General features: G+C 47.0%; 1 protein-coding gene across 3 annotated transcripts in view; it reads left to right on the top strand.

Annotated features, from left to right (window-relative positions):
* Positions 1-25,725, top strand: part of CHM (CHM Rab escort protein) — a 262,693-nt gene that overhangs the window by 230,973 nt on the left and 5,995 nt on the right. For all 3 annotated transcript variants that reach the window (XM_082263122.1, XM_082263120.1, XM_082263121.1), the window contains exon 13: positions 5,247-5,342. In XM_082263122.1, the coding sequence (XP_082119248.1) occupies positions 5,247-5,342 (96 nt within the window). The remainder of the gene's footprint in view (positions 1-5,246; positions 5,343-25,725) is intronic.

Raw genomic sequence — 25,725 nt, 5'->3', positions numbered from 1 at the left:
CTGTCTGGCACCCTGTGGTGGGTGGGTGGCTGGCTGGCACCCTGTGGTGGCTGGCTGGCTGGCACCCTGTGGTGGGTGGCTGGCTCCCTGTGGTGGGTGGCTGGCTCCCTGTGGTGGGTGGGTGGGTGTCTGGCTGGCTGGCACCCTGTGCTGGGTGGCTGGCTCCCTGTGGTGAGTGGCTGGCACCCTGTGGTGGGTGGGTGGGTGTCTGGCTGGCTGGCACCCTGTGCTGGGTGGCTGGCTCCCTGTGGTGAGTGGCTGGCACCCTGTGGTGGGTGGCTGGCACCCTGTGGTGTCTCTCCGGCACCTTTTAATGGGTGACTGGCTGGCACCCTGTGGTGGGTGGCTGGCTGGCTCCCTGTGGTGGGTGGCTGGCTGGCTGGAACCCTGTGGTGGGTGGGTGGCTGGCACAGGGGCTGTGAGTGGCTGGCTGGTACAAGGCCTGTGGGTGGCTGGCTGGTACAGGGCCTGTGGGCTGCTGGCTGGTACAGGGCCTTTGGCTGGCTGGTACAGGGCCTGTGGGTGGCTGACTGTCTGGCACCTTGTCTGTGGGTGGCTGGCTGTCTGGCACCCTGTGGTGGGTGGCTGGCTGGAGCCCTTTGGTGGGTGGGTGGGTGGTTGGCACAGGGGCTGTGGGTGGCTGGCTGGTACAGGGCCTGTGGCTGGCTGGTTCAGGGCCTGTGGGTGGCTAGCTGTCTGGCACCCTGTCTGTGGATGGCTGGCTGTCTGGTCTGGCACCCTGTGGTGGGTGGCTGGCTGGCTGGAACCCTGTGGTGGGTGGGGGGGTGTCTGGCTGGTACAGGGCCTGTGGATGTGGGTGGCTGGCTGGCACCGGGCTGCTGTGGGTGAGTGTATGGCTGTGATACACTCCCGCCAGACTAGTCCCGACTCCAGACAAGGCTGTCCAAGGCGAGGGAGGCGGCCTAAGAAGGCAGAATGACGTCACAAAAATATTGGCAATATCGGCCAGTTCCGGGGCTGATACCGATATATCGGAGAAAGTGCATATCGACCCCCGATACATCGGCCTTACCAATAATCGGTCCATCCCTAGCTTACATTTATTTATGGAACACATAATAATAATAATAAAGACATAATAGCAGTTTTGCTGTTGTTGGATACCTTTGATATGGCGCAATCTTCCTTTTTTTTTTTTTTTTTTTTTTTTGTACTGCTTGAAAATCTAATAACTTCAATAAACAGATTGAAATATAAAATTAAACCGTAAATAAAATCTAGTAAAATATGAAATATAATTAGGAAGATAAAGATTGCGCAGCATGCAGGACACAACGAATATAATAAATGTGGAAATTCAATAGTTCGTTTTATGCATCGGGTGAGGGGGAAGAGGCAGAATTTTTTTTTTTTTGTCCACAAAAACAAGTATATATATTTCCCCATTTTCTTTGGACTCCCAATAAAGCGTCTGATCTGGTGGGACGCGGCTGTGCCCCTCGCCGTGTGTCACTGGACGGGATAATTGTCAGCGTTCGGAGTACACAGGGCTCAGTGTGTTTTATAAGAGCGCTCGTATTACGGCACCAAACCAGAAGAGACTAATTATTATTAAACATGAAAAGGAGATTGTACCTTGTTAGGGCTTTGATCTGCCGTGATAAAGGAAAAAATCCAGTTCATTAAAAGTTTATGGAAGTTGTACAGCGACGTCTTTAGAGACACGCCACGTCCTTTGATTGCCATTGGCCGTTTCCGACGGTCCCTTTGTAGAAGTGAGACGATGTTTATATTTGTTGACTCGTCTCTTCTATTAATTATTTGTGTTGGGGCGGGCGGCCGCTTTGTATTTCCTCTTTTTCCTCATTGTTGCTTTTTACGTCTCCTAATGAGGAAACATACTAAGGATTATACGGGAAAGTGGCACCCGATAAGATTAAAATTGTTTACGGCTTTTGTTCCTCGTTTTTTGATGCCTCCCCATCTCTTCTGATATTATCGGCGTCTTTATAGAAAGGGAAAAAGGTTGCGCGGCTCCAGAAGTCTAATCAGCATGCTGAGACTTGTAGTTCTGCAGCTTCTGTTGGCTAAACGTGAACAGAAACAAAAGAATTGAGGGGTTAAAGGGAACCTGTTATGGGAGGAGTTTGGATGCTGCCATCACTGACCCCCTTTCTGAAAATATTAGGATCCTATAACTGTATCCACCCTTCAACCAAATTATACCTCCATATGCCCCCCCCCCCCCAACACTACATAGCAGGCGGGCAGGAAGTGGTTAAAACCCTTTATCTCGCATCTGATCAATGTTTATAAACAATGTTACTTTGTATCTCTCGCCTGTCTGATCAATGTTTATAAACAATGTAATTTGTATCTCTCTAAGGCCCCTTTCAAACGGGCGTTCCGTTTGTCCACATATCACCCCATCCATTTGCGGGTGATATACAGACATAATGCATGTCAATGGGATTGTGGATGACCATCCACTGACATCCGATTTGCATCCTTTCAGTTCTGTTCCGTTTTTTGGAATGGAACGGAACAGAACCCTATTTTTCTTCCGTTTAAAAAACGGAACGGATGCAAAATCGGATGTCAGCGGTGTCATCCGCAATCCCACAGACATACATTATGTCCATGTATCATCCATAAACGGATGGGATTATATGCGGACATACGAAGCGGATGACACAAATGTCATCCATGTCCGTGAAAAAAAAAAAAGTGCTGCAGCGGAAGAAGAAATCGGAGCGGCCGTGTAAAAGAGCCCTATCTCTCTATCCCCCGTCAGATCAATGTTTATAAACAATGTTACTTTGTATCTCTCTATCCCCCGTCAGATCAATGTTTATAAACAATGTTACTTTGTATCTCTCTATCCCCCGTTAGATCAATGTTTATAAACAATGTTACTTTGTATCTCTCTATCCCCCGTCAGATCAATGTTTATAAACAATGTTACTTTGTATCTCTCTATCTCCCGTCTGATCAATGTTTATAAACAATGTTACTTTGTATCTCTCTATCTCCCATCTGATCAATGTTTATAAACAATGTTACTTTGTATCTCTCTATCTCCCATCTGATCAATGTTTATAAACAATGTTACTTTGTATCTCTCTATCTCCCATCTGATCAATGTTTATAAGCAATGTTACTTTGTATCTCTCTATCTCCCATCTGATCAATGTTTATAAACAATGTTACTTTGTATTTTGCTATTTCCCATCTGATCAATGTTTATAAGCAATGTTACTTTGTATCTCTCTATCTCCCATCTGATCAATGTTTATAAACAATGTTGCTTTGTATCTCTCTAGCTCCTGTCTGATCAATGTTTATAAACAATGTTACTTTGTATCTCTCTATCTCCCATCTGATCAATGTTTATAAGCAATGTTACTTTGTATCTCTCTATCCCCCGTCAGATCAATGTTTATAAACAATGTTACTTTGTATCTCTCTATCCCCCGTTAGATCAATGTTTATAAACAATGTTACTTTGTATCTCTCTATCCCCCGTCAGATCAATGTTTATAAACAATGTTACTTTGTATCTCTCTATCTCCCGTCTGATCAATGTTTATAAACAATGTTACTTTGTATCTCTCTATCTCCCATCTGATCAATGTTTATAAACAATGTTACTTTGTATCTCTCTATCTCCCATCTGATCAATGTTTATAAACAATGTTACTTTGTATCTCTCTATCTCCCATCTGATCAATGTTTATAAGCAATGTTACTTTGTATCTCTCTATCTCCCATCTGATCAATGTTTATAAACAATGTTACTTTGTATTTTGCTATTTCCCATCTGATCAATGTTTATAAGCAATGTTACTTTGTATCTCTCTATCTCCCATCTGATCAATGTTTATAAACAATGTTGCTTTGTATCTCTCTAGCTCCTGTCTGATCAATGTTTATAAACAATGTTACTTTGTATCTCTCTATCTCCCATCTGATCAATGTTTATAAGCAATGTTACTTTGTATCTCTCTATCCCCCGTTAGATCAATGTTTATAAACAATGTTACTTTGTATCTCTCTATCCCCCGTCAGATCAATGTTTATAAACAATGTTACTTTGTATCTCTCTATCCCCCGTTAGATCAATGTTTATAAACAATGTTACTTTGTATCTCTCTATCCCCCGTCAGATCAATGTTTATAAACAATGTTACTTTGTATCTCTCTATCCCCCGTCAGATCAATGTTTATAAACAATGTTACTTTGTATCTCTCTATCCCCCGTCAGATCAATGTTTATAAACAATGTTACTTTGTATCTCTCTATCTCCCGTCTGATCAATGTTTATAAACAATGTTACTTTGTATCTCTCTATCTCCCATCTGATCAATGTTTATAAGCAATGTTACTTTGTATCTCTCTATCTCCCATCTGATCAATGTTTATAAACAATGTTGCTTTGTATCTCTCTAGCTCCTGTCTGATCAATGTTTATAAACAATGTTACTTTGTATCTCTCTATCTCCCATCTGATCAATGCTTATAAACAATGTTACTTTGTATCTCTCTATCTCCCATCTGATCAATGTTTATAAACAATGTTACTTTGTATCTCTCTATCTCCCATCTGATCAATGTTTATAAGCAATGTTACTTTGTATCTCTCTATCTCCCATCTGATCAATGTTTATAAACAATGTTACTTTGTATCTCTCTATCTCCCATCTGATCAATGTTTATAAACAATGTTGCTTTGTATCTCTCTAGCTCCTGTCTGATCAATGTTTATAAACAATGTTACTTTGTATCTCTCTATCTCCCATCTGATCAATGTTTATAAGCAATGTTACTTTGTATCTCTCCATCTCCCATCTGATCAATGTTTATAAACTGTTACAGGGTACGGTGTGTTGGGTCACCACTTTTTAGCCATGTTCTCTGTAAAGGTGAACTAACACGTGAATTGTTCCCATGTATTCGGTGTGTTTGGATGTTACACATGAATGGCGCTCATGCAATTTTATCTTTTTGGTGGTTTTGTTATTTTTATATTTACCAATAATACATTGATGACTTATTTATGTGTAGTGGTGAAAACATTCTCTCAGGGAAAAATTGAGATTATAGCAGTTTACTGGATGACAATAGAGAGACCATCCTGTTTAATGAATCTAACTGCACTGAGCTGGATTCTGATTGGTTGCTCCTCTTTTGTGATTGGTACACCGTCGTTAGTCGTTGAGTCACCTTACTGATCGTTTCCTTCCATTTTTCCTTTTTTAACTGGAATCTGATTCTGTGATTGCAGATTTGGTCCACCTCTCATGTTCCTCGATGAAGGCCACAGCCAGAGAAGACCTGGAGCCGGTGATACAGAACTTATTTGTAGTTGATGGGGAAGAAGGTAAGACGCGGCACTGGGTACATTGGTCAGGCTTGCATTAACCACTTCAGCGCCGAAAGGTTTTACCCGCCTTCATGACCAGGGCATTTTTTGCAATACGGCACTGCCTTATTTTAACCAATTGCCGACCGCCCACCGCCTTTTTACTGCAGAAGGCTGGCCCTCCTGCGTAGACCTATGTCGGCCATGCACCTGCAGCTAGGGGGCAAGTCAGCAGGGACTCCGATGCACAGAACAGGTGGCTCTGATTGCCGCCTGAGACCCGCAATCGCTCCCCGATGAGAGAGAAGGACGGTCGGATGTTGTAAACACAGCTGACCGTTCTTCTCCCTGGAATGATCACAGAGTGCCTGTGATCCTTCTATATAGGATCACAGGTCTCTATGGTCATTTCACAAGCCACGCCCCCCCCCCCCCCCCCAGTTAGAATCACTCCCCAAGGCTCACATTTAACCCCTTGATCACCCACTTTGTTAACCCCTTCCCTGCCAGTGTCATTAGTACAGTGACTGTGCATATTTTTAGCACTGATTACTGTAGTAAGGTCACTGCTACCCCCAAAAGTGTCAAAAATGACAGTCAGGGGTCCGATCTGTCTGCCGCAATGTCGCAGTCCTGCTAGAAATCGCAGATCTCCACTATTACTAGTAAAAAAAAAAAAAAAATGACATAAATCTTTCCCCTAGTTTGTAGACGTGATAACTTTTTCACAAACCAATCAAAATACGCTTATTGCCATTTTTTTTTTTTTTTTTTTACCAAAAATATGTAGCAGAAAACAAAATTGACCTAAAGTGTTAAAAGAAATTTGATTTTTAAATTTTCTTTTTTTTTTTTTTTTTGAGAATGTTATATTGCAGAAAGTGAAAAATAATGTTTTCGCTCGTTTTTTGTTTATAGCGCAAAAAAAAAAAAAGAATCGCAGAGGTGATCAAATACCACCAAACGAAAGCTCTATTTGTGGGAAAAAAGGACGTAAATTTTCTTTGGGTACAGCGTCGTACGACCACGCAATTGTCCGTTAAAATCACGCAGTGCCAAGTTGAAAAAAGTAGGGCCTGGTCATTTACGGGGCAAATCCTTCCGGTCTTAAAGTGGTTAACATGTGGTCGTGCAATGTTTTACCCAAATAAAATTGATGCCCTTTTTTCCCACAAACAGTGCTTTCTTTTGGTGGTATTTTATCACCTGTGCGATTTTTATTTTTTGGGCTATAATCATAAAAAGTGTGACAATTGTGAAAAAAAAAAAACATTATTTTTTACTTTCTGCTATATAACATATCCTTTTTAAAAAAATGTACAGAATCAAATTTTTTCATCACTTTTGGCCAATATGTATTCTACATATTTTAGTTTAACCACTTAAGCCCCGGAAGATTTTACCCCCATTCCGACCAGGGTTTTTTTTGCGATTCGGCACTGCGTGATTTCAACAGACAATTGCGCGGTCCTGCGACGCTGTACCTAAATTAATTTGACGTCCTTTTTTCCCCACAAACAGAGCTTTCTTTTGGTGGTATTTGATCACCTGTGCGATTTTTACTTTTTGCGCTATAAACAAAAAAAGAGCGACAATTTTGCAAAAATAACAATATTTTTCACATTTTTTTATATGAAATTCCCCCCAAAAAATGTAAAAATCAAAATTTTTTAACATTTTCTTCCAATTTGTTTTCTGCTACATATGTTTGGTAAAAAAAATAGCAAAAAGCGTATTTTGATTGGTTTGCGCAAAAGTTATTGCGTTTAATAACAAAGGGAAAGATTTTTGTCATTTTTGTTGTTTTTCTTTTTTAACGCGTAATGGCGGCGATCTGCAATTTTTTTTGCGGGACTGCGACATTGCGGCGGACAGATCGGACCCTTGACTGACATTTTTGACACTTTTGGGGGTACCAGTGACATTACTACAGTAATCAGTGCTATACATATGCACTGTTACTGTAAAAATGACACTGGCAGGGAAGGAGTTAACTTTATTTGAGAAGGAGGGGTTATGTGTGTCCCTAGGGGCGTGATTCTAACTGTGATTGGCTGTGGCTTGAGGTGTAGGAACAGTGATCAACGGTCCTACATAGTAGAACCGTATGATCAGCATTCATACACAGGGGAGAATGACAGGCGGCTTGTTTACATCAGCCGCCTGCCTTTCTCCCTCTCCACCGACAATCGCCGAGTGACCGGCGGACGATCGGGTCTGCCGGTCACACGCGCGGGGGGGTCTGTGACCGTGCGGGAGCGCGCCTCTGGAGGCGCGCGCTCGCTCCCCAGAGCCTCACAGGCTAGCGACGTAGATCTACGTCACTCTGCCTGTGAGGGGCTGGCAGCCGCAGTAAATAGTCGTGTGGCGGTCGGCAAGTGGTTAAAAAAATCCCAAAAAAGCATCTATTGATTGGTTTGCAAAAAGGTGATCGCGCCCACAAACTATGGGATATTTTTATGGAATTTTTATTTATTTATTTTTTTTACTAGTAATGATCAGCGACTTATAGCTGAGCTGCGATATTGCAGTGGACAATCTAGTTGACACGAACACATGACACTGACTGACACTTTGTGAGAACCAATGACACTAATACAGTGATCGGTGCTAAAAATATGCACTGTACTAATGACGCTGGCTGGGAAGGAGCAATCAAGGGGTTAACTGTGTGCCTAGCCAGTGTTTTTGTCTACTTTGTGGGAGGTGCTTTTACTTGGTGGGGGAAGACATGAATACTTCTCCCTGCTTTGCAGTAACACAGGATCCTTGCCTTCCCTACTGACAGAATGGCGATCTGCCTTGTTTAAGGCCCCTTTCACACTTGTGCGACTTGTCCTGCCATTTGGGACTGCAAAATCGCATGACAAGTCGTTCTCTATCTTTTCCAATGAGTACCGTTCATATCTGTGCGACTTGAAGTCACACCGACTTCAATTTAGTCCCTGCACTACTTTGGCCTGATTTTAATGCGTTTTGAGGTCCAAAGACATAGGCATTGCTTCAAGCCCAGTCAAAATCGCATCAAAATCGCGGTAAAATCGTGCAAATTTTAAGATGCACAAGTGTGAAAGGGGCCTAAATACACAGACCAGTTTCCATTTTTTTTTTTTCTAGTAATGGCGGCGATCAGCGATTTTTAGCAGGACTGCGACATTGCGGCAAGACAGATCAGACCCCTAACTGACATTTTTTCCCACAAATAGAGCTTTCTTTTGGTGGTATTTGATCACCTCTGTGATTTTTTTTATTTTTTGCGCTATAAACAAAAAGAAAGTGACAATTTTGAAAAAATAACAATATTTTTCACATTTTTTTATATTAAATTCTCAAAATAAAAATGTAAAAATCAAAAATTTGTTTTCTGCTGCATATTTTTGGTAAAAAAAAAAATCGCAATAAGCGTATTTTGATTGGTTTTCCCAAAAGTTATTGCGTTTAATAACTACAAGAAAGATTTATGTCATTTTTATTGTTTTTTTTTTAACTAGTAATGGCGGCGATCTGCGATTTTTTAGCAGGACTGCGACATTGCGGCGGACAGATCGGACCCCTAACTGACATTTTTGACACTTTTGGGGGGGACCAGTGACATTACTACAGTAATCAGTGCTAAAAATATGCACTGTCACTGTACTAATGACACTGGCAGGGAAGGGGTTAACCCAGGGGAGATCAAAGGGTTAACTATATGCCTAGGGGTGCTCTTTAACTGTTAGGGGGATGGGCTTGTGGAATCAACACAGAGACCTGTGATCCTAAATAGGAGGATCACAGGAGTTCTGCGATGATTGCTGACAGAACGAAGGTCTGCTGTGTTTATATAATATAGGGATCAGTGCTAAAAATATGCACTGTGACTGTAGTAATGACACTGACAGGGAAGGGGTTAACACCAGGGGCGATGAAAGGTTAAATGTGAGCCTAGGGGGTACTTTCTAACTGTGGGGGGACAAGCTCTGACTGGATGAAGACAGAGATCAGGAACACCATTATCTCCATCTTCCTCCCTGTCAAGAATGGCGCGATCTGCTTTTGTTTACATAGGCAGATCGCCACTCAGCCTCTCGGGGGGAACGATCGCGGTTGGCTGGCGGACATCGAGTCCCTTTGACCCGCTGATTGGCATCCCCTGTGTTCAACCAGCCCACAATCGCTCCTCTGGCGGTGCACATGCGCCACCCAGTGGCTATTATACAAAATGAACGTACCGGTACATGATTTTGCGCAATAGAGTCGACCTGCCACAGTAAATATGCGGTAGACGATCGGTAAGCGATTAAAGTGGAGAAGGAGTCAAAACCCAACTAAATTTAAAGTAGAACAATAGAGAAAACATTTTTTTTTTTAATTTTGGATAAAGTAACGAAGGGTTATAACCCCTGTCAGGTTTTTTTTTTTTTTTCCACTATTTGTGTCGAGATTTCTCTTTACTTCCTGTTCCATAGCCAAACAGGAAGTGAGAGGAAATCCCTGCAAATTAACCAGTTCTGGACCGGAAAGATTTTCCCCCTTAATGACCAGGCCATATTTTGGGATTCGGCGCTGCGTTACTTTAACTGACAATTGCGCGGTCGTGCGACGCTGTACCTAAATAAAATTGATGTCCTTTTTTTCCCACAAATAGAGCTTTCTTTTGGTGGTATTTGGGGGGGTACCAGTGACATTACTACAGTAATCAGTGCTAAAAATATGCACTGTTACTGTAATAATGACACTGGCAGGGCAGGGGTTAACACCAGGGGGCGATCAAAGGCTTAATTGTGTACCTAGGGGCGTGTTTCTAACTGTATGGGGGCGGGGCTTGTGAAATGACCATAGAGACCTGTGATCCTATATAGAAGGATCACAGGCGCTCTATGATCATTCCAGGGAGAAGAACGGTCAGCTGTGTTTACATCATCCGACCGTCCTTCTCTCTCAGCGGGGAACGATCGCGGGTGGCAGGCAACAATCGGAGCCGCCTGCCCCGGAGTCCCCACTGCCGAGTGGGGGTGGAGCCAACCTGACACGGTACAGTTAACCTGACACGGGGCCCCATACAGCCAATGCTTCAAGTGATTGTAAAGTCTTGTTTTTTTTTTTTTTTGTTCAATAAAAATAATAAACATGTTACACTTCCCTCCTCTGTGCAGTTGGTTTAGCACAGGGCAGCCCGGCTCCTCCTCTTCTCGGGTCCCTCTTTGCTGCTCCTCGCCCCTCCCACCTGTTGAGTGGCCCCCCCACAGCAGGCAGCTTGCTACGGGGTACCTGAGCTGAGTCACAGCTCCCTGTGTCCATTTAGACAACGGAGCTGCGGCCCAGCCCCGCCCCTCTCTTTCCTGATTGGCTAGTTGACTTTGACAGCAGCAGGAGCCAATGACATCGCTGCTGTGTCTCAGCCAAGCAGGAGGGAAAGTCCCGGATGTCCAAGACACTCATGGATATGATTGGTTCCAGTAGTTCCCCCCTCCCCCCTCCCCGCCCCCCTGCAGCACTGATCCCCCTGCCTGCTCACCCTCCCTGCTTACATCTGATTCACTCTGCTGCCTCGGCCTCCCTCCTGACCCGGGCCCCATACAGGAGGCACATGTAATGCGGAGTGCTCTAATGCTATGAAGTCATAAGAGACACAGGCGAAACAGGACGCTTGCATGCTGTGAGATGTCCTGGAGTCATAGAGCGCCCAAATGACGCACAATGCTTGGATGCTATGGGGGGGGGGGGGGGAGGCACTGTAGTTATAGGGAGAACAGGTTGCGCAAATGCTGGGGGGAAACTAAATTTAATGGGAGGCACAGGTGACACAGGCTGTTCAGATGTTGTGGAGTCCTGGGGTTCACAGGTAACACAGATGTAAAGTTCACTGAAAATATGAGGGCTACAGGTGACACAAGATGCTCGGATGCTGCGGGGGACACTGTAGTCATGGGGGCACAGGTCACAGGATGCTCTAATGCTGAGGGGTGCACTGAAGACATAGGGGGGCACAGGTGACACGGGATGCTCTAATGCTATGGGGTGCACTGAAGACATTGGGGACAAAGGGCACAGAATGCTGTAATGCTGAGGGGTGCACTGAAGACATGGGGGGGGGCACAGGTGACCCAGGATGCTTTAATGATGAGGGGTGCACTGAAGACATTGGGGACACAGGTCACAGAATGCTGTAATGCTGAGGGGTGCACTGAAGACATTGGGGACACAGGTGACCCAGGATGCTCTAATACTGAGGGGTACACTGAAGACATTGGGGACACAGGTGACCCAGGATGCTCTAATACTGAGGGGTGCACTGAAGACAATGGGTGCACAGTGACCCAGGATGCTCTAATGCTATGGGGTGCACTGAAGACATTGGGGACACAGGTCACAGAATGCTGTAATGCTGAGGGGTGCACTGAAGACATTGGGGACACAGGTGACCCAGGATGCTCTAATACTGAGGGGTGCACTGAAGACAATGGGTGCACAGTGACCCAGGATGCTCTAATGCAGAGGAGTGCACTGAAGACATTGGGGGCACAGGTGACCCAGGATGCTCTAATGCAGAGGGGTGCACTGAAGACATGGGTGGCACAGGTCACAGAATGCTCTTATTCTGAGGGGTGCACTGAAGACATGGGGGGCACAGGTGACCCAGGATGCTTCAAGGCTGAGGGGTGCACTGAAGACATGGGGGTCACAGATGACCCAGGATGCTTTAATGCTGTGAGGTGCACTGGAATCACTGGGGCACAAGATGGACTGTGGGCAGACATGGAGGACAGCACGAAGTTCGGCATTGGGACGCGTTGCCGAACATCGAGCCCAAAGTTTTTTCCCTCATTAAAGCCATGCTGGGCAGGAGAGCCGTTTTGTTGCCAAACTGGCCCTACCGATGAAACCCAGGAATGTTTGGTGGCCATCTTCCAGGAGGAGACCCACCATAGGATCCCATAGGTGGTGAGTGTGCCCTTCTAATAGAATATTAGAATTCCCTCACATCAGATTTTCATTGAAGATCACCCCTGACCTTTCACAAAGAGGCCCTGTCATTCACCTGTGGATGGCCCGCTGTTGATCTCCTTCCGGAAAGGCCCTTCAAAATCCTTCACAGCAACCATCTAATCAATAAGGTCCTCTCTTCCCCCGACACTCCGAGCCTTTTCATCATCGCGGCCAGGTAGTAGCCATGTTTTAATTAAAATGTCAGAACAAATACTGTCGGAGTTCTAGAGAATGAATCACCAGATAGAGAGAGGCAGCGGACCAAGGCAGGTCAGCCAGACAAAGTCACCTGCCGCCGCCACTCCATCCATTCTCCTGCTAAGTGAGTCGGGAGTTACTTCTGCACCATTATCAACTTTTAAGATTTTTCTTTTTTTTTTTTGCCTTTTGCATTTTATTAAGAGACGATTTTTTCACAGGCTGTTGGATTTAATTAGCATTTTAAACGATTCCCTAACCTTACAAAATACATGATAAAAGACTCACTAACGATGTTCCCGTTCAAGCAGTTTTGACTTATTGGCCGCGTATATTTCCCCTCCCCCCCCTCCTCCGCCTCTGCTCTTAATAAGCCGTTCTCTAAAATTAGGCAGAATTTAAAGAAGAATTTAATTTTTTGTCTTTTTTCTGACGCTTTGAGTCTCGACTTTTTAGTTTTCGTTTTTAAATGGAAATGTTGTTTTTTTTTTTTTTTTTTTGAGGGATCTAAGACCAAACATGCTAGGTTCAGTAGCAGGGGCAGGCTGGCACATTTTAGCCCAGGGGGCAAGTACAAACCAGAGGCCCATGGTGCAGCGACTCGGCCCCCCTTCCACGCTCCCTCTTCCCGGCCTCCTCCTGACCCCCATTCCAGGCTGAATTTCCGCTCCAGGTATTCTCTACTTACCGGCCGAATCTGAGTTCCTGACCTGGCCAGCAGGGGGCAGTTGGGGGGGAGCTGGGACAGCTTAGTCAGGGCTGCATGGGGAAAGAGAGTCTCCAGTGGGGCATGGAACCGGCCTCTGCTCAGACACTGTTTACACCATTCATGCTGGTGAGAGGCCTGCGCTCGGTCCTTGTCTTCATCCCGCACTCAGTAGGTCATCAGTGGGGACTTTTTACTTCTCTTTACCTGGAATCCTTTAGGCATGTCTGTGGCAGAAGCGGTGCAGCCTTTTTAGGGAGCATCAGAGCGGCCCAGGGGGTAATTGCCCCCCTGCCCCCTGGCCCAGTCCTCCCCTGCTCAGGGGTGGCTTTACTTGATACTCCTAACCAATAAACATTGAGTGATATGAACTTTTGGACTTGGTGCTCCTCAATAATCCTCCCTAGAGCTTGTCATCTGCTGAGTATCCTGTTGGTCACTGTCAAAGACCGCAGGCTGGGTCAGGAATAAGGTCCATCTATAGGGCACCTTCTAGACCAGGGATCCTCAAACTACGGCCCTCCAGCTTTTGCAGAGCTACACATCCCATGATGCATTGTAAAACTCTGACAGTCACAGACATGACTAGGCATGATGGGAATTGTAGTCCCTGAACAACTGGAGGGCCATAGTTTGAAGACCCATGTTCTAGACCAGTGTTTCTCAACCTTTTTCCAGTCGGGGCGCCCTTGGATAGTGTTTTCAGTCTTGAGGCACCCCTGTCCAAGGCTTGGTTCACATTACTGTATGTCGCGGAACACGTGCAAAATCGCGTTCGTTCCTGACACAAAGACAAATTCTCTGATGTTTAGGGGTGCCATTAATTCTTAATGGTATCCCGCACATTGCCAAATGTGGGGTTGCTTTTGGTGTGGCGCAATTTTAAAAAAATGGTCAGGGACTTCTTTCCCTGCATTTCTGCGGGTAAGGGGCAGGATTAAAGGTAACATACATGTACACACATACAGACACATGCACACACACACATACAGACACATGTATATATGCACACATACAGGCACTTACACATGTACACACACCTACAAACACATGTACAAACAAACACACACACATACAGACACACGTATATATGCACACATACAGGCACGTACACATGTACACACACATACAAACACATGTACAAACAAACACATACAAACATGTACACACACACAAAGTACACACATACACTCAAGTACACACACATATGTATACAGACACATGTACACACACACAGACATGCACACATGTATACACACATGTACACACATATATATATATATATATATATATATATATACTCATACACACACACATGTACATATACACACACACACACCTGTAAAGCCCTTTTAAAATGTTTTAGCACAGTACCTTTCCTCATTCAGCCGGTTACTGCACTGGAAAGCAGAGAGCACAACACACTCCACCCTCCCATTACTTTCACTTTATTGAGGCTGACGGAGCTTCCTCACAGTGCCAATGTACAGTTCGGCAGGGGATCGGGAGATCGGGCTCATCTGACAGCCCTTCTCTCCCATGATCCCGCGGCACACCTGAGGACCTCTGGCGGCACACCAGTGTGCCGCGGCACACCATGTTGAGAAAGGCTGTTCTAGACAGATGCCCAGTCATTTTCTTCCCAGGTCTTTCCATGTTTCAGAAGATCTACTTGAGGATATTGCCCACCACACTTCCCCCCCTATAGCAGTGATGGCGAACCTTGGCCCTACATTTCCCATGATGCTCAACTACACTCAACCACACTGCAGAGTGCATGAGCGTCATGGGAAATGTAGTTCCAAAAATGTAGTGCCAAGGTTCACCATCACTGCCCTATAGGGTGTGTTATGTTGCCTTGAGGGGTCTCCTTGGAGACTCAGCATTTGCATGCTTCCAACCAGGATTTCAGCTACACAGCACCCCTACATGTCTGCTGTCTGTACGCCATATACGTAGGCCGCCTAGCAGCCACTAAAATATGGGTCAAACACAAGGCCCATGGGCCGAATATAGCCCGCCGGGCCATTTCATGTGGCCCTTGCACATCTCCTGAAGCTGCAGCACCCCCCTCATCTCTGCCCAAACCTTGTCCCAGCAGTTGGCAGCACAGAGGAGAACAGAACTCCTCCTCTAGATCCATAACTTCTCTGTGCAACCACAGAGAGGCTTGCCTCTTCCCCCGTCTCAGCATTCAGAAGCAGAAAGGAGGACAGAACTCCTACAGATCATGTGCCCCTCTATGCACCCCCTCTGCTCTGCCTTCCTTGGTCTCGGCATTCAGCAATCTGGCAGCTGCCTCCAGCTCTGCCCTCAGCTTCTTCCTGGTATCAGCACAAGGTTAGAGGGGTGCACTGTGATGTAAGGGAGGGTGAGGGACTTTTGACTTCTGATGGTGGGGGGGGGGGGGGGGGGGGCTCTTGGCATCTGATGTAAGGGGGGGTGGGGCCTCTGGACATCTAGTCTTACAGATACCATAATGCTGATGCTGCCCATGATGATATCAAGTTCAACACCCCTGCACTAGAATAACAGGAGTCCTTTCCTAGCAATCCAGTAGGGAAATCCTGCCAGGTGAAGGGGTTGCATGTGTAGTTGCCAGGCAACGCGTTTCAGTCTGAGCCTCCATTGTCAAGCTTCTCCAAAAGGATCTCTTCCTAGTAGTGCTCATGCACAGCGTGGATCCTGTAATGCAGGGATATGCAAACTGTGGCCCTCCAGATGTTGCAGAACTACAAGTCCCATGACGCATAGCAAGACTCTGACAGCCACAAGCATGACACCCAGAGGCAGAGGCATGATGGGACTTGTAGTTTTGAAACAGCTGGAGGGCCACAGTTTGCATATCCCTGCTGTAATGTAAGCCATTGGCTGCTGGCTGCTATTCCTTTTAACCTTTCCACTCTCCTCCCAGCCAGCTTTTGACAGCAATCCCCCTTGGCTCTTCCAGCTCTGCTGCAGGCCACAGAAAGCTTTGGCATGAAATCTTTGAAAAGAACCTTCCCTAGCGTTTGTTTTTTGGTAGTTTCATGCATGGACATTTATTAGGCAGATCGGCTGCACTGAGCTTTTGCTGCTTTTGAGCAACATGTCTTTGTAGTGTGTTTCCAAATAGGAGAAGGACCTTCTGTGCACCAAGGCCAGAGAAGACCGGTTACAAATCTGGCCTACTATCGCTTCCTGTTCTATCAATATAATTACAGCTGAATCCATATTGAGGACCGTTACAAGATGGTATATGGTTCCAGCCAGATTGGCCCATCTCTTCCCATCCCTCCCAGACGTAGGCTTTCATGGATGCACTGTCTCAGGAGCCACTTTGCACATCCGGTCAACCTGTCCCCATGGTCGCAAGCCTTTGGAGCAAGGTCATCAAACTTGTTCCACGGCTCTTTTCTGGGAGACCCATGATTCGCATTGCTTCACCTTAACCACTTGCCGACCGCCGCAAGTACATATACTGCGGCGGTCAGCCCCTCACAGGCAGAGTGACGTATGGGCGCGTCACTCTGCCTGTGAGGGGCTGACCGCCGCATGGTCACGGACCCCCCCCCCTGCATGTGACCGGCGGACCCGATGTCCGCCGGTCACTCAGCGATCGTCGGGGGAGAGGGAGAAAACAAGCCGCCTGTCATTCTCCCCTGCGTAGAAACAATGATCATACGGTTCTACTATGTAGGACCGTTGATCATTGTTCCTACAGCTCAAGCCACAGCCAATCACAGTTAGAATCACGCCCCTAGGGACACACACAGCCCCTCCCTCTCAAATAAAGTTAACCCCTTCACTGCCAGTGTAATTTTACAGTAAGAGTGCATATGTATAGCACTGATTACTGTAGTAATGTCCCTGGTAACCCCAAAAGTGTCAAAAATGTCAGTCAAGGGTCCGATCTGTCCGCCGCAATGTCGCAGTACCGCAAAAAAAATCGCAGATCGCCGCCATTACGCGTTAAAACAAAAATGACAAAAATCTTTCCCTTTGTTAGTAAACGCGATAACTTTTGCGCAAACCAATCAAAATACGCTTTTTGAGATTTTTTTTTTTTTACCAAACATATGTAGCATAAAACAAATTGGCCGAAAATGTGAAAAATATTGTTATTTTTGCAAAATTGACGCTCTTTTTTTGTTTATAGCGCATGATCAAAAAATCGCACAGGTGATCAAATACCACCAAAAGAAAGCTCTGTTTGTGGGAAAAAAAGGACGTCAAATTTGTTTAGGTACAGCGTCGCACGACCGCGCAATTGTCCGTTAAATTCACGCAGTGCCGAATCGCAAAATACCCCCTGGTCTTTCAGCAGCCAAATCCTCCGGGGTTTAAGTGGTTAAACCCTCAGTCCTCAACAAAACTCAATTCAGATTAGCGACTTGCACCTTATTGGCAGCAAAGCAAACCATAGCCAAAGCCTGGAAAAAGCCCTGCAGCTGCATATACACATAGGGGCAGGGAAGCTTATGACATCATAGACCCAATATGTTCATATGGTTGGGTTTGACCAATCCCCCTAATGGTCACATGTCCTCACTCATATCCAACATCTAATTCCCTTCTCCTCGTAGTTATAAAATGCCCCATACAACTACCCCAGTTTTGCAGGATGATATAAAACTGTGTATATGCTAAAAGGACAATGCTGTTTTGTGTGTCACTTTTAAACAAATATCTTGGAGGAGGAACAGGGAAGGGACTTGAAGTCCAGGGCATCAAGGTGCAGAGGATATCGCAGGTTAGAATGTAAACCCATTGTGGTGCAGTAGCAGCCATGGGCTTGTTTCTGTTAGCAGCCTCTGGACTACAGGGACAGCCCGTACATTGGGGGCGCAGGGGCGTCGCCCCCACATCCATGCATCCGGCCCCCTAATCTACATGCAGGGTGCCAGATGCGTGGATTTCAATGGGTTTTTTTTAAGCACGTGATTAGAGCCAGAGGCTCTAATAGGCTCCAAAAAAGGGTGAGCTCGGGGCCCAGAGCACTGCGCCCCGAGCCCACCCAGTTGTGTGACAATAGCGAATGAATATTCGCTATTATCACACTGATTATCCTCCTGGCCAATCAGGAAGCGGGTCCTGAGACCCGTTTCCTGATTGGCCAAAAGGAGAAGCCATACCATTGGCCGAGGAGGAGGAGACGCAGGAGACCGATCGAGGGGGAAGCCGCCGCTGACTGCCGAGACACAGGAGACCGAGCGAGGGGGAAGCCGCCGCCGCTGCTGCTGACTGCGTACTGCCCTCCACATGTCCAGGGTGAGTGAGCCGGCGATCGGTGTGTGGGCTGGTGTGGTCCGGGAGGGGGGTAAGGTGTGAACCATCTGACGCCCCCCCCTTCCCCCCAGCCAATGGAGCACCAGCCGCCACTGCTGGGATGTAGAGCTGCCCAATCACTTTTATGACTCATTGGGGGAGATTAGCTAAAACTGGAGAGTGCAAAATCTGCTGCAGCTGTGCATGGGAGCCAATCAGCTTCCAGGTTTTATTGTCAAAGCTTAATTGAACAAGCTGAGGTTGGAAGCTGATTGGCTCCCATGCACAGCACTGTATGATTTAGTAAATCTCCCCCATTATGTGCTGGCCGCATTCCCCTACCCCCCTCTGGATGGCTCCTGTGCTCCTCCTGGTCCAGGACTGACCACCCATTTAGATCTCTCTTGCACAATAAAGCTAAGCCTTGATGAAGTGGGAATTGTGCGTAACCCCTAAAACGCGTTGGATAATGAATCAATAGATCCTTTTAATGAGAAAAAAAAAATTCATAGCTTGTGCTTTGTGCTCTCGTCTTATCACTCCTTACGATGTGATCACTATTTCATGGTGATCACATGACTCTCCCCCCCCCCCCACCACATGGCCAAATCTAATGCTAAATTTCAGCAAAATCTAAAATTGTCCCCCTGTGGATGCCCTTTGCGGGGTCTGCGCTGTCACTGTGTCTGGAATGCGATAAGCATCGGATACGTTGTAATGGCGAGGTGGCGGGATCACTGCACGCCTTGTACACAGCAGCGAGTCCTCCATAACGCGCTCACCTCTCTTCTGGTTAGCGGAATCCATTATCCCTCTGCGACAGTCTCATCATGTTTATTACCGATCTGTGACATTTGTCTTAATGACATCCCTGACATTTTCACCTGACACGTCCCCTGTGCCCCTTATATCACCGCAGTAATAATCTCTCCGCTGTGCGCGCTGCAGGAAATAAATGTATACATCCGTGTACCATCGCTGTCATCGTATGTACGCTTCCCGCATATTCCATACCAGCAATCACATTTACCTCAATGGTTATGAGATGTGAGTTCAGTTTGTTGGCATTCTGTAAAACAGGATTATGGAGGTCACCCCGGCATCGTTCATCAAAACCGCGCAATGCCCTTGTGGTGCCGGAGTCCTGGATTCACTTCCTACTGCAGATCATGGTCCATTGTCCCTGTATGAGTGTCGTCCCACTGCGACACAGACTGATACATTGTATACAGCGCTATGGACTATGTCAGAGCTATATTAACAATATTAATAGTGTGTGTGGGGGGGAGGGGACATTAGAGTGTAAGCTCCTCTGGTACAGAGGCTGATGTGACTGTGGGGGGACATTAGAGTGTAAGCTCCTCTGGTGCAGTGACTGATGTGACTGTGGGGGGGGGGGGACATTAGAGTGTAAGCTCCTCTGGTACAGAGACTGATGTGACTGTGGGGGAGGGGACATTAGAGTGTAAGCTCCTCTGGTACAGAGACTGATGTGACTGTGGGGGAGGGGACATTAGAGAGTAAGCTCCTCTGGTACAGAGACTGATGTGACTGTGGGGGAGGGGACATTAGAGTGTAAGCTCCTCTGGTACAGAGACTGATGTGACTGTGGGGGAGGGGACATTAGAGTGTAAGCTCCTCTGGTGCAGAGGCTGATGTGACTGTGGGGGAGGGGACATTAGAGTGTAAGCTCCTCTGGTACAGAGGCTTATGTGACTGTGGGGGAGGGGACATTAGAGTGTAAGCTCCTCTGGTACAGAGACTGATGTGACTGGCTCAGTGATCTCTGTACAGCACTGCGGTATTTGTCAGAGATATATAAATGTATAATAATAATAGTGTGTAACTGCGGTACATTAGAGTGTAAGCTCCTCTTGTACAGATAGTAAATGTAAATACACACAGTGTAACCAAGTACTTTATTAAAAAAAAATAAAAAGTATTCCCCTATGAATATCTAACAGTTACATTGTACATTGATGTGGATCCAACATGATTCACTGACCCGCGTATGATGATTCAGCTCATAAAAAAGCTCTTTCCACGGATGACAATTTCCTGGAAAACTGCACTTTTTTTGCCTGTGACCCTCTTTACAAATCCATACCGGGCACCTATCTAGGATAAGGGTCTGGTATGGATTTGAGTGTAGCTCATATTGTGATTTTTTTTTACCAACAAAAGAAGTCTGGGAGCTGGGAAACGTCATTTAGCTGCAAATGTTTTTTGACTGGAGTACATCCTACAGATTCACCACTTTACATGCACATTTAAGGCTTCCCCCATGCATGCTATTTGCAAGCGTTGTGTATTATTAATGTTGCCCTTTAAACCTTATTAGAAGACCTGCTCCTCGCTGAACGGTGTTCTTAAACATTTTTTTGGCATTGATACATGTCCTCACGGGCAGGGCAGATTCCCTACTCATAGACTGCAGTGCTGTTCCTGTTCTATGTTCAGGGATCTCCAATATTTTTGATTTTTCAGTGAATGTCCAACAAACTGAACTTTGCTCAAATTACTCATCATCACTGGAGACACAGGAGTCATAGAAGACACAGGAGTACAGGAGTCACTAAAGATGTTTGGTTCCCCAGAGACATAGGAGTCACTGGAGACACAGGAGAGCAAGGGTCACTGGAGACACGGGAGAGCTAGGGTCACTGGAGACACATAAGTAACTGGAGATAAAAGAGAGCTGGGGTCACTGGAGAGCTGGGATCGCTGGAGATACAGGAGAGCTGAGGTCACTGGAGACACAGGAGAGCTAAGGTCACTAAAGAAACAGACATAATTGTAGACATGGGAGAGCTGGGGTCACTGGAGACACAGTAATGCTGGGGTCACTGGAGACAAAGATGTAACTTGATACACAGGAGAGCCGAGGTCACTGGAGACACAGAAGCAACTGGAGACACAGGAAAGCTGGGTTTGCTGGAGACACAGAATAACCTGGAGACACAGGGAGCTGAGGTCACTGGCCACACAGAAGTAACTGGAGACACAGGAGAACTTGGCTCACTTGTGATACAGGAGAGCTGGGGTCACTGGGGACACAGAAGTTACTGGGGAGACAGGAATGCTGAGGCTAATGGAGATACAGAAGTAACTGGAGACACAGGAGAGCTGGGGTCACTGGGGATACAGAAGTAACTGGAGACACAAGAATGCTGGGGTCAATGGGGACACAGCTGAGCTGGGTACACTGGAGAGCTGGGGACACAGAAGTAACTGGAGACACATGTATGCTGGGGTCAGTGGGGACACAGGTGAGCTGGGGTCACTGGATACACAGGAGAGCTGAGGTCACTGGAGACACAGAAGTAACTGGAGACACAGGAATGCTGGGGTCAGTGGGGACACAGGTGAGCTGGGGTCACTGGATACACAGGAGAGCTGAGGTCACTGGAGACACAGAAGTAACTGGAGACACAGGAATGCTGGGGTCAGTGGGGAGACAGCTGAGCTGGGGTCACTGGGTACACTGGAGAGCTGGGGTCACTGGGGACACAGAAGTAACTGGAGACACATGTATGCTGGGGTCAGTGGGGACACAGGAGAGCTGAGGTCACTGGAGACACAAAAGTAACTGGAGACAAAGAAGTGACTGGAGAATCAGGAGAGCTGAGGTCACTGGCGATACCGAAGAAGTAACTGGAGATACAGGAGAGTTGGGGTTACTGGAGACACAGAAGCAACTGTAGACTCAGGAGAGATGGGGACACTGGTGTCACTGGAGTGCAAAGGGGGTCACAGAGTCTGTGGAGTCACATGAGTACAGGGCTCACAGTGGGCACAGGAGTACAGGGATCACAGTGGTCACAGGAGTACAGGGATCACAGTGGTCACAGGAGTACAGGGATCACAGTGGTCACAGGAGTACAGGGATCACAGTGGTCACAGGAGTACAGGGATCACAGTGGTCACAGGAGTACAGGGATCACAGTGGTCACAGGAGTACAGGGATCACAGTGGGCACAGGAGTACAGGGATCACAGTGGGCACAGGAGTACAGGGATCACAGTGGGCACAGGAGTACAGGGATCACAGTGGGCACAGGAGTACAGGGATCACGGTAGACACAGGAGTACAGGGATCACAGTGGTCACAGGAGTACAGGGATCACGGTAGACACAGGAGTACAGGGATCACAGGAGTACAGGGATCAGTGGTCACAAGAGTACAGGGATCACAGTGGGCACAGGAGTACAGGGATCCCAGGAGTACAGGGATCACAGTGGTCACAGGAGTACAGGGATCACAGTGGACACAGGAGTACAGGGATCACGGTAGACACAGGAGTACAGGGATCACAGTGGTCACAGGAGTAAAGGGATCACAGTGGTCACAGGAGTACAGGGATCACAGTGGTCACAGGAGTACAGGGATCACAGTGGTCACAGGAGTACAGGGATCACAGTAGGCACAGGAATACAGGGATCACAGTAGGCACAGGAATACAGGGATCACAGTAGGCACAGGAGTACAGGGATTACAGTAGGCACAGGAGTACAGGGATCACAGTAGGCACAGGAGTACAGGGATCACAGTGGTCACAGGCGTACAGGGATCACAGTGGTCACAGGCGTACAGGGATCACAGTGGGCACAGGAGTACAGGGATCACAGTGGGCACAGGAGTACAGGGATCACAGTGGGCACAGGAGTACAGGGATCACAGTGGGCACAGGAGTACAGGGATCACAGTGGGCACAGGAGTACAGGGATCACAGTGGGCACAGGAGTACAGGGATCACAGTGGGCACAGGAGTACAGGGATCACAGTGGGCACAGGAGTACAGGGATCACAGTGGTCACAGGAGTACAGGGATCACAGTGGTCACAGGCGTACAGGGATCACAGAAGTACAGGGATCACAATACCAAACACTGTATTATGGTCAAAAATAAGTGTGACATGTGAAGGCTCATCAAATCTAAAACAATAAGTAGAATTTGTCTCAATCATACTTAACACGATTCACAGATCAGCTGAATTCACCACATAGATCATTTATTGATGTCTCTGGGTGATCTCTGTACATTGCAGGGATTGTAAGAAACTTTGTTGCAGATTCCCAACTTTCCTTATTCTGAAGTAATTACTGTTTGTTTCTCTCTGTCTATTATCAATCAACTGCTGCACTTGCAGGGTTCTAATAAGGAAGTTAGCAGGGTCTGCATTCCTTTGGACGTGATTTCCCTTTGGGAGTGACATTTGTGTTGCAGGGGATGCCCAAAATCTGACTTGTATCCTAGTGCAGGCTATTGGGCAGATCAGATACAGTGAATGGCAGAGTCCTGGGGAGATCAGTGAGCCAATCACACAAGCAGTAAGTGACATTTCTGGGAGGGGTGTTCTGTATGCAATCTGTGTACAGAGCGCCTCCAGGTGGTCAGAAAATGACAGCGGCTGCAGAATGAAAAGGAAAGGGGATTATTAATAACATTCACTTACATTATGACTTGTGTCGCAATTGTATACAATAGATCAGTGCTCCCCAACCTTTTTATCGCCGCGAACCGGTCAACATTTGATAATTTTTCCGTGGCCCGCTGAGGGGGGGACGTCAATGCAGAGTGCCACAGCGTGCCCCCAATCAATGCAGAGTGCCACAGTGTGCCCCCAATCAATGCAGAGTGCCACAGCGTGCCCCCAATCAATGCAGAGTGCCATAGCACGCCCCCAATCATTGCAGAGTGCCACAGCATGCCCCCAATCATTGCAGAGTGCCACAGCGTGCCCCCAATCAATGCAGAGTGCCACAGCGTGCCCCCAATCAATGCAGAGTGCCACAGCATGCCCCCCATCAATGCAGAGTGCCACAGCGTGCCCCCAATCAATGCAGAGTGTCACAGCATGCCCCCAATCAATGCAGAGTGCCACAGCGTGCCCCCAATCAATGCAGAGTGCCACAGCGTGCCCCATCAATGCACAGTGACCAGCGTGCCCCCCATCAATGCACAGTGACCACAGCATACCCCCAATCAATACACAGTGACCACAGCGTGCCCCCATCAATGCACAGTGAGCACAGCATACCCCCAATCAATACACAGTGACCACCAGGGCCGGATTAAGAGCATCATGGGCTTGGTGCTGAGGATTTTGAAGGGCCTTAAGGGCCGTGCCTTGCCATGCACCCAGAGGAGGAAGGGTGCAGCCATGCATGCCTAATTCAACATGGGATGCTGTCTCTGAAGCCCATAAACACATCCATGCATCGGCAACTGTCCCTCCTTGTCCGGCCTTCGCGCTGTGTGGGGAGGTTCTTAGGGAGCTGCCTGGGGAAGCGAGCATAGAAGCCAGACTTCTGTGTTTACAAGTGACAGAAGAGCGGTAACAGTGAATATGGCCAACCCAGGGCCTATATAAAAGGTAGGGGCCTGGAGCTGCAGCTCCAATAGCCCCTACGTTAATCTGGCCCTGGTGACCACAGCGTGCCCCCATCAATGCACAGTGACCACAGCATACCCCCAATCAATACACAGTGACCACAGCGTGCCCCCATCAATGCACAGTGACCACAGCATACCCCCAATCAATACACAGTGACCACAGCGTGCCCCCATCAATGCACAGTGACCACAGCATACCCCCAATCAATACACAGTGACCACAGCGTGCCCCCATCAATGCACAGTGACCACAGCATACCCCCAATCAATACACAGTGACCACAGCGTGCCCCCATCAATGCACAGTGACCACAGCATACCCCCAATCAATACACAGTGACCACAGCGTGCCCCCATCAATGCACAGTGACCAGTGCACTTACCTGATTTGCAGCGGCGGCTTCTCCTCAGTCTTCCCACGTCTCCTCCAGTCTTCCCTCCTACTCCTCCTCCTTGGCCAATGGCATGGGTTCGCCTTTCAGTTAATCAGGAAACGGGTCTCGGCCCCGCTTCCTGATTGGCCAGGAGGAGTATTCGGGTGACAATAGCGTATATTCATTCGCTATTGTCACACAAATGGGTGGGCTCAGGGTGCACTGCTCTGCGCCCAGGGTCTACCCTTTTCTGAAAATTTTTTTTATTTTTTTTCTAAAATGGAAATAATGTAATGTTCTTTGGGCAGACCGGTACCATTTGATCCACGGAATGGTACTGGTCCGCGGCCTGGGGGTTGGGGAACACTGCAATAGATTATTTATTTATTTATTTATGTTTTTATATATATTTTTTTTTCCTACGAAAGTGGAGTTACCTCCTCGGTCCGGTCATGGCTCTTGCAGAATTTATGTTTGTATCTTTTTCTATGTTAATGATGATTGTTCTTC

The sequence above is a fragment of the Pelophylax lessonae genome, assembly GCF_965119305.1.
Source record: "Pelophylax lessonae genome assembly, chromosome: 7".
Lineage (NCBI taxonomy): Eukaryota > Metazoa > Chordata > Amphibia > Anura > Ranidae > Pelophylax > Pelophylax lessonae.
This window is presented reverse-complemented; position numbering and strand designations above follow the sequence as displayed.